A 9,533-nucleotide genomic window follows, 5' to 3' on the forward strand; every position below is an offset into this window, starting at 1 on the left:
ATATAGTTTTAATTAAAGTTTGCCCAGCTGAGTTTTTGACAATCATATTTTCAGGCTGTTCCTTCACTGCAACTGCAACTTTAAATTAGATTTTCTATCAATGCGACACGATCTTAGCCCTAATCTACAGCCAAATCCTCTTTTCATGCACCTGACTGCCCAAAGGAATTGTATAGCCAGCTCAAAAGGATAATACTCATCTGATTGTCAGCTCCGCTCAGCTCAGCTCATTTGCATTTGTCAGTCGCATTATATGCGACCATCTTGTCGTCCTGCCATCCTTGCACCATTCTTGCATGGAGCAAATGGAGCGGCAGACCCGGCGGCAAGGATCCATTTAACTTGCAATTTGTGCAAACGACTTACAATTGTCGCTGACAATTTGGCCCTTTTTCCAAGTCGGCCACGGAGAATAGAACGTAAAATCGCAAATTTTCTACATTTCATCTCTATTCCCCTGTTCTCTGCTTCAGCTCAGTCAGCCAACAAAGAAAAATGTCGCAAAAAGAGCGACAACAAAACGGCGGGAAAAAAGATGGGAAAATTCTATATTGCCTGTTCTTGAATAATCAATTTCTATTGCAGTGATAAAGTCTATAAAAGTTTAAAAATTGCCTATGCAAATATGAAATAAATCAATTTTAAATGTTAAGCAAAATTAATTTGTGTTAAAGTTTATTTAGGTGCCCCCTTAGAAACATAAAGAGATATAACAAACGAAATAATGAAAAGTTTATAAAAATATTCCATAGTAGCGTCACACTTCTGAGATTTATTTCAACTTTAAAAACTTAAATTTTTTTCCTATCTAAAGCATGTATTTTTAAATTGTTTTTACATATATGTATGTGTATGGGAAAATAGGCACTTCCCTTGGAGATCGCTGCCAAATTGCCTGACAAACCACCTTTCGGAAAAGGGCTTTTCATCTTGCTTAGCTGCAGTCGAGGGGCCTGGCAAATTGGGAGCACTTTTCCAGGCCAAATTCGAGCACTCGTTCGCAGCGAGATAGGAATCGCAGGTGGGCCTTTGGGTTTGGCAGGTGGGTGGTTGGGTGTTTGGTTGGTTGGTTGGTTGGCCAGGTATTCAACTCAGTTTCGTGGAAGTGCGAAATATTTTCGCTGCGATTTGCATTTGTTTCGTGGGGCAGGCAGGGGCAGGCCGGAGGCGTGGCAACTCGAATTGGCGCCGCACATAAATGCAAATGCAAAAAGTGGCAAAAATGGGCAAAAAGGGGGGGCCAGGGGGCTGGGGGCTTTCGAAGGGGGTGTGGCAGCTGGTGAACAAAGTGTGGCATACATTTAGGCGTCGCCGCATGCAAATGTTTGACGTTATACAATAATAAAGGCAAATCCCCGGCACAAAAAAAGCGAGGGACCCACACTAATGTACACATCATATATACATACATATATTTTTTTATATTCTTGGGCTTATTCTTGCGACGTTTTTATTTCCCCTCCGGCTGCTTCAGCTTTTTGCATATTTTTCTGGTTCGATTTTTATCGCCAAGTCGCCGACGACGACGACGATGACGACGACGAAAATGTTGCGCAAATATTTGCGCTTTTATGTGCATAGCAAAAACCTTAGCTCCTCATTTTTGATGTCTTTTTCCCCTCGACTTGGAACATTTTTCCTCCCATTTCTTTTTGTGCATTCAGATTTTCGCTTTGCAGATGCTTGTTGTTGCTGCTTTTTATGATTTACTTGTGCTTTGTGTTTGTACTTTGGTTCGTATTTGTGTTTGCGTTGGTGTTGGAATTGATACACGGAAAACAAATGAGCTACTTTTTGCTTAACAATTCGCTTAACTTTTAAATTAACACTGCAATTACCAAAAATCATTTGAATAACTTATATTTTTAAATATTAACTTAACCAGCAAAATTGATATTTATTTTTGAAATTTTTTTCTAGTCTATTGCAGTCTTTCCATTTTGTTTCATATTTAAAGCATGACCACATTTTTTGTCTGTGCACTGATGTGTATACACTGTTGCAAAGGTAAATTGGATTGAGAAATTGAAATCGCATTCAGTGGCAAAAGGGAGGGGGTGGTGAGAAATAGAGGGCAAGAGCAAAGGAGATAGAGGAAAATCTTTTCCGTTTTATTTACCTTATTGATTTTCCCTTTTGAACAGGTCGCCCCATGTATTTGTGCACCTCCGGCTGAGATAATCGAGCTGAAGTTGCATTTCCCACTTTGCTGTAGAAAAGTTTAATGGATTTTTCCTCCATTCAGCAGCAGCACCGAAAGGTGTGCTTTAAAAGTTTAAAAGTTGCTTGCTGCCACTTATTTTTTCGTTCGCACACCTGCACATTTGGCATTTGTTCGACAAACTTGGGCTTGACAATCCCCAAAACATTCATCAAAGTCCGGCGCTAAAACCATTTCCGTGTTCTCATTTGCCCCCAAACATTTTGTCAAACATGAAACATTCGTTCCATGACGTCACAACTAATTAGAGTGGAAAATGGGCAACTTTTCTTTGTCACCGAGTCAAGTTTTCCCTTGCAATTCTAATTCCCCAATTAGTGGATTAAACTTGGCAGGACCTAATAGCACTTAGACTTTACTATAATCAAGTCTATATCTATCTTATCTTATTTGAAACTCAAACGTTTTGTACCTTGAAGTTTTCATAAGAACGACAAATACCCAATGCTTGACTTCAAAATGTTTATTTAGTAAGTAATGTATATAAAAAACACTATAAATCTACGACAAACATGTTCAGCTATTTGGTCTTCAGTGTGTGTGTGTGTGTGTATCTGTAATGCAAAATGACTTAAGTACAATAATGTTTCTGTTGATGTGGTAGTAAGCCTAGCCTAACCCAAGCACCCAAACCCACCATGTGGATCTCAGAAGTGGCGCTGCATCACCCTGTCCAGGTCGTTCCAACTGCAGGAGTAGTCGATCTGCAGCAGACCCTTCTTGCTCAGTCCGAATTTACGGGCGTAAATTCCGGAGTAGAGCGACGAGTCGCCTCCGCTGGAGTGATGGGGCGATGAGCCCCTCATCCGGCTGCTGCCATCCCCAGCAGCTGCTCCGTAGAGCGTGGAGGGTGCGGCGTAGATCTGCTGCTGGCACTCGCTGCAATCCGGTATGCTGCAGTACGGCAGTGTAGCATAGGGATTGCAGTAGTCGTAGGCGGGCGAAAGTGGCGGCGGGGCGGGGAACTCGATCTGTGGCGGTGCGGCCAAAGGCGTCAGGCTCTTGCCGCTTCGCTTGCGCCGCGGATGGGGGGCAGTTCCGTAGCCCCCGGCCATGTTGCTGCTCCTCTGCATCTCGTTGGGCACGGAGCGGCGCTGTAGGGTGGCCGCCCGTCGCTGGGGAATGATGGCCCGCTCGTCGCCAATCGAGGAGGGATGCTCCGTGGAACTGGTGCTGGAGAAGCCTGAAAGTTGTGGAATTACACAGCATTAGAGATGGCTATCGAAACTGTATCCAAGTTCATACACGTTTCATATTTTACATGTCACCTATGCAACATTTGCGTTTAAGCACTTGATAGGTTTAAAATCATAGATATATTTCAAAAGGTTTAGTAATGAATATAAACCTCTAACCAATGTAATGAACTCAATCGCAGAATATCGAATGCAGTATTAAATTTCCTTATAAATTAATTGAAATAGTTTATTTAGCCAGAGATGTGTAATTCAATTTTAATTGCAGTAAAACCCGCACTGCGTAAACTGAAAAAATCGAATGGAATTGAAAATGATATCTTAACGTATTTGTGTATTTACATGAAGTAATTTCCAATTAAAAGCTAGCAGTAAAGGGAGTATGAATTTGAAATTGAGTTTTGCACGCACCTCCAAAGCCATTGTAAAGTTGCCGCTGCTCCTCGCCGTAAAGGTCCTCGGGCTCCTCATCCTCGCCATTGTCCAGCTGCAGCTGCCTGGTCATGGTGGCCATGTAGTCCTCATAGCGACTGGGCACACCGTAGATGTCGCTCCTGGCCGTGTAGAGTGGCTCCTTGCGGGCGCTGCGGCTCCGGCGACGAGTCCTCTGGGGCACGCAGCACTCCAGTTGGCACTGGGCACGCGACACCCGGCGACTCTGCGTGTGGGGGCGTGGCATTGTGGCCGACATGCCCACGCCCACACCCACACCCACACCTCCAGCGTATCCGTATGTGGGACTAGGCGTCAGCGAGTTGCCCCCACCACCGTAGGCGGGTTCAATGGCTTCAACACCACCGGCACCACCACCGCCACCGGTGACATCATCGATCTTCTTGCGTACATAATCATAGTTCTCCAGATCCCAGGGATCCACGTAGCAGCGCTGCGAGGGCAGCAAGGTGGTGCCGTATATGTCCTCCGTGTTGTCAATGGTGTAGTAGGGGGATTCCAAAGCGCCCACTCCCTCGGAGGAGCTGCCGGGCAAGGCCTGTTTTGGACCGGCTCGTCGCCTTCTTGGAGTCGTTTGGCTGCGTTCACGCATGCTGCAAGAAATTCGCAGAGAAAGAGACACATAAATATTAGCTGGAAAATGCGGAGATGGTGAGTGTGTGGGAAAGCCACGAGCAAGTGCATCAACTGGTTGTTGGTTACGCAACGCACTTTGTGGCTAATACTGAAACTCTTCCGTCAACCAATCGAACCCGTTCTTCAATAGCGGTGGCCGCGAATTTTCCTCGGCATTAATGCCGGCTTAAATCGCACATATCGTCTACATATATCTTTTGCAGGTGTTACACTTCACGACTCCACATCGCAACCATTAGCCGGTTTATGGATCTGCATAACTTAGCATGGCCAATCAATTGGCATTCCAATTGCCAATAAGCCGCGATATTCCATTAGCCAACCGACTGGTTTACGTCAAAGGAAAATTAACAAAACCCATCCAACCGTTTCGGGCATCAAAAACAAATTGCTTTACTTATCAAATATCATAAAAAACAACTATTTAATTAAAATCTGAAATGGAGCCCGCCAGCAACTGTATAAAGATACACAAATTTCCATTTTGCCGAGAAGGTTAACTAGATTTTTGATCGGTTTGTCAGTTGCAGTGCAATCGAAATGAAATTAAAGTACACCGAGTTATTCCATTGTATAAATAAATATATGGAAAACATTCAGTTTTTACTCCATATTCATTTCAGAGTTTATTTAACATGAAAGACAATATCAACATTTAATAAGCGAAAAACGGATTTACATTTCTTTCATTCGATTAAATCTCTACTGCGATCTGAATGAAAAACATGAATAGTCACAGAAAATACTATTAATACATCAGTAAAAAATAATAATATAAAATGCTAAAAATATTCAAGGAATTTTTTTACCTAACTTTTTAAGGCTTGTGCTTTTCATTGGTTTTGGTAATTTTGTTAGGTTTTTCCCCTCAGATGATATTTTATTTAAACGCCCATTTGAAAAAAGGTTTTGCGCAATCTCTGCGAGGCATTTGTGATTTGTGCATTTGCATAAAAATGTTGTGTTGGTTTTGTTTTAGCTGGTTGGTTTTAATCTGTTCGGTTATCGATTTACATTTGCATGACCCTAACAAGAAAAAGGTTTCAGATGGGAATATAATTTATAAAATTCACAAACTGTACCGAGGCAAAAAAAAAAAAACAACGTGACTTGGCTGTGACACGCAAATGAAATCGTGTATCTGCGTGTATTTCAGGGTCTATAAACTTTTTATGGCATATATCCAAACACAAAATAAACACTCCAGCCCATCTGAATGCAGTTGCAGTGACTTGCACGCGAGGGAAAATGTTGTAGGGCTTGTTTTTAGAGCTATTTATTATTTAAAGGAACTCAAAAATGCAGTCAATACCAACATATTTGTATGAAGTACAAGGCAAATATGAAAGGCTTACGAATTTTGCACGAATTTTATCTGTTATTCTAGATAGCTGATGAATAAATTGATAAGAATAATAAATGTTCTTGGCTGGTGAAACTCGCATTACGTATGCGCCACGTGGCCCTTAACCGTGAAAAGTTAATTGCATGCGCAGTGTTTAGCCGCAATTAGAGATGCATATGCAAACACATTCGTGGATATGGAACCACTTACGGCCCAAAAGCCCTGTTAATTAATTGGCATCTTTGGCCGGCACTTCCACGGCTCCACTGCGGTTGGCTGATTGCGACGGTCAACCTCAGGTTCAAATTTAAACTGAATTTCAGTTTCAGATTCCGACTCATCTCTGCGCAAATTGCCGCTTTGACTTTGGCTTCTGGCCATTGGCATATCAAATGTGTCAAGTTCGCGTCGAGTTACTTTGTGTAATCAGTCAGGCTTGTTAGCGATTGGTGATTGATAGTGGTTTGCCACCTGAGTTAAGCTCGCAGTTAAAGACAGCTATCAATATTTGTCGATATCCGGAAAACTTATTAAGACGGATGCCAGCAGCCGCAAGTTTAAGTAAAGATTTGGTTTAGCTATACAATTAGCAAACTTAACTTTTAAAAAACTTTTATTAAACCAGAAATGTTCAAAGAATAAAGTAACCAAACTCAAAATCTCTTCAATGAAATACTTGGTAAATAGTCCAATGCTCAAAGTAAAACACTCATTCATTTTAACCACTTTATTAAATTTGCCACTCAGTTTTGGCACACCTCCAACTTAAAATATTTGAATGAATTGGTTTTCTCCGAATATTTCAATTAAGGTAATAATTAACAACCTGACCATGTCGCCTTCAGCACAAATTATGCAAAAAATAAGGTAAATATTTCGACATCGAATTATAATGCAACATAACTGGAAACAAGTTTGCCAAATGCCAATCGACCTTGCTAAGTATTCGAATATAAATATTTATTCGAGTGATATCATACCCAAAGGCGGTTTTACATCAACCCAATCCAAGAGCAGGGTGAAATGAATTCAAAAGGCGCTTCTGCCGCACCTTTAATAAATATCCAAGACCAGCAGATGCTTCGCTGATGAATCACCTGAGAAGAACAGTTCTTTGGCATACCTGGGCGTAGTGCCCTAGATGGTGATCAGTATTACACTTGCGATGCATTCGCATTCATGAGGCGCAGACCCACGCAGATAATCAATCTCAATCTCGAAAAACCCGCAAAAGATTGAAAACAAACAGCAGACAAAGCCGTATATCTAAAGATCGCAAAAGATCTTGGGACCTGCCCACTCACAAAATCGCAACTTTCTTTGCTTTTGACACAGTTTGTTCGGCAGTTTCATTCACCTTGTTTTGATTTTGGTTGGGGATACCAATTTGAATGTGAATTTGTTTTTTGGCCGTCGGTCACTTGTCACTCGTCACTTGCGGTAGAACACTTTTATGGGCATAGAACCCCCTTTCAGCCAATATTTGAATTGTGAATTTCAGGCACGTCCGATCCGCACATGATCCACGCGCATGCGCAACCGCCTTGTGTTCGCTTCTTCGACCGGCGCTCAACTGTTTTGACCAACTGTTTGAGCCAAGTTACAAGTCTTTTGCTCTTGCCTGGCAGCATGTTCGAACTGGTTTGATCCTCTGGTTGCATTGGCCACATGTTCGTTTGCCAATTTCCATCAAAATTAATCAGAGATCCCATTCAGTCTTTATGTCTTTGGTTAGATGTAATTTCGGGCGGCCTGTAAATTAATTAGCAGTAAATTAAAATGACAGCCCGTGATTATGTCACAGTCGCAGAGCTACTCAAAGTCACATTGATATGCAAATTTGTGAGTCGTTGAAATGCGACTGCGCCAGAGAAAATCTCAAAGATACTCGTACTGAGTTTCATTAACTCAACGAATGGGAGTTGCTCTTAAGAAATGTATCTAGAAAGGTAGTGAAAATTTATGTTGTAAAGTGAGCTGTCATCACATTTGAAAAATTAGCTGATTCATAGCACTTATAAATTACAATCATTTCCCAAAATCATAAAACCTAACCACAAAGTGACCATAACCATTGCTAGAGTAAGTGGTTTACAAAAAGCAGCTGCCAAGTTCAAGTCTTTTTTCCTGCGGAAAGAAATTGAAATCGTTGCTGAGAGAAATTGCATCACTTCAACTTCAACTTCAACTTCAACTTGAACCGACTTTTGGGTGGAGCAATGTTCGCCGCCTTTGAATTCATGAAAAGAAAACAGGTGATGAGCATCATCTCTCATTCGAGACTTTTCCCATCACCAGCGGCCAAGTCCCAAGTAATTTATGCATTTTTTCGTTAGCTACCAAAAGGTATTTATAAAATGAAATGTTTGAAAAAAACTGAAACCTTTAAAAAAGCTTTCACTTTCAATGCGGTGGCGGTTTGGTTTTTTGTTGTGGCGGTATCCCAAAGTCGTGCCGATATTTATGGTGTTTATTCAGTCAGGTCAGTTATTATTTCCTTTTGCGGTGAGTGTCGAGTGCAAACAATCAATTGATGGCCCATAGACCAGACCAAAAACAGTTCAATTAAGCCAGCTAAAGTGGGCCACATTTTGTGGTCAGATGTGTCGCCAAAAAAAAAGTCAATTAACAAATAATTGTTTGGGGGTTTTAAAGGATTTACGCAATCTCAGCGACCACAGCTGTTAGAAAACGACAACTGGTTTTGTTTTTATACTCTTTAAATAACTTTGCAAACTATTCAAAAATACTTTAAATGTCTTATGAATAATTCCGAATATTTTTGTGGTATATGAAAATCTATTTTCAGGGTTTGTATGAGTTAACTAAAAATATTTCTATAAATGAAATGCCTTGCAAGTTTATGCCATTCAGCATTCGGCTGCTATTTGGATTTCTTGTCACGAGGGTTTCGCAAATTGTTGCCCTCACTAGGAGGCATCCGCATCCATTCAGTTCATCTAGTCACCCTGCAGTTCATCAGGCCTACATTCCTTGCCATAGAACCCCAAACATATATGCACTATTTGGCCCCATTCAGAGGCTCCAGAGCAATTTGCCGCTCTTAATGGCGAACGCCGTATTGGGACTTGCAGCGCACGTTGCAGCGTGTGGAAACGCACAGGAAACCGGCTGCACCTGGCCACCCAGCGGGGGGTGGTTGGATTTTCCGGGGGTGGTGAGGGGGTGGTGAGGGGGCGGTGCCGCAACCAGATGTTTGCCTTTGACTGGCGGCAGACTCGTTGATCTCTGCTCCAATTCCAATACGTGTGTGTACGGTATCTTTCAGATACTTGGTTATGGGAAGAAAAAACTGCGAACTTATCTTATATTGGTAAGAACACTCCCCAAATTGTGTGTGGAAACCATTTAACAAATTTATGAAATTTATTCAATTTCATCTAATATTATCAACTCGATTGAGTGCAAATGTATGTTTCTGAACAATCATTATCATATAATATACATAGAAAGTATGCTTTGAATTCCCTAGACTTATAGACCTTCCAGCATTTTATAATGTCTTCATTCCATTTTGATTTTTACGATTACTACAACCAATGTGAATTGGCAACAGCTGCAGCGAGCATTAGAGATGCTGAGTCGCAGATTGCGCTGCACCCAAGCCCAATTCCAATCCCAAAACCCAATCCTAGTACCAATACCAATACCAATACCACTA

General features: G+C 41.6%; 1 protein-coding gene across 1 annotated transcript; it reads right to left on the bottom strand.

Annotated features, from left to right (window-relative positions):
• Positions 1 to 2,679: 2,679 nt before the first annotated feature.
• LOC120446614 lies at positions 2,680 to 7,413 on the bottom strand. Its single transcript, XM_039627659.1, has 3 exons — positions 7,209 to 7,413; positions 3,829 to 4,463; positions 2,680 to 3,404 (listed from the first exon to the last, which is right to left on the bottom strand). The coding sequence occupies exons 2-3, from the start codon at positions 4,460 to 4,462 to the stop codon at positions 2,869 to 2,871; spliced, it is 1,170 nt and encodes a 389-aa protein (XP_039483593.1). The 5' UTR covers position 4,463; positions 7,209 to 7,413; the 3' UTR covers positions 2,680 to 2,868.
• Between the last annotated feature and the right edge of the window lie 2,120 nt (positions 7,414 to 9,533).

Source organism: Drosophila santomea, chromosome 2R, assembly GCF_016746245.2.
Source record: "Drosophila santomea strain STO CAGO 1482 chromosome 2R, Prin_Dsan_1.1, whole genome shotgun sequence".
Lineage (NCBI taxonomy): Eukaryota > Metazoa > Arthropoda > Insecta > Diptera > Drosophilidae > Drosophila > Drosophila santomea.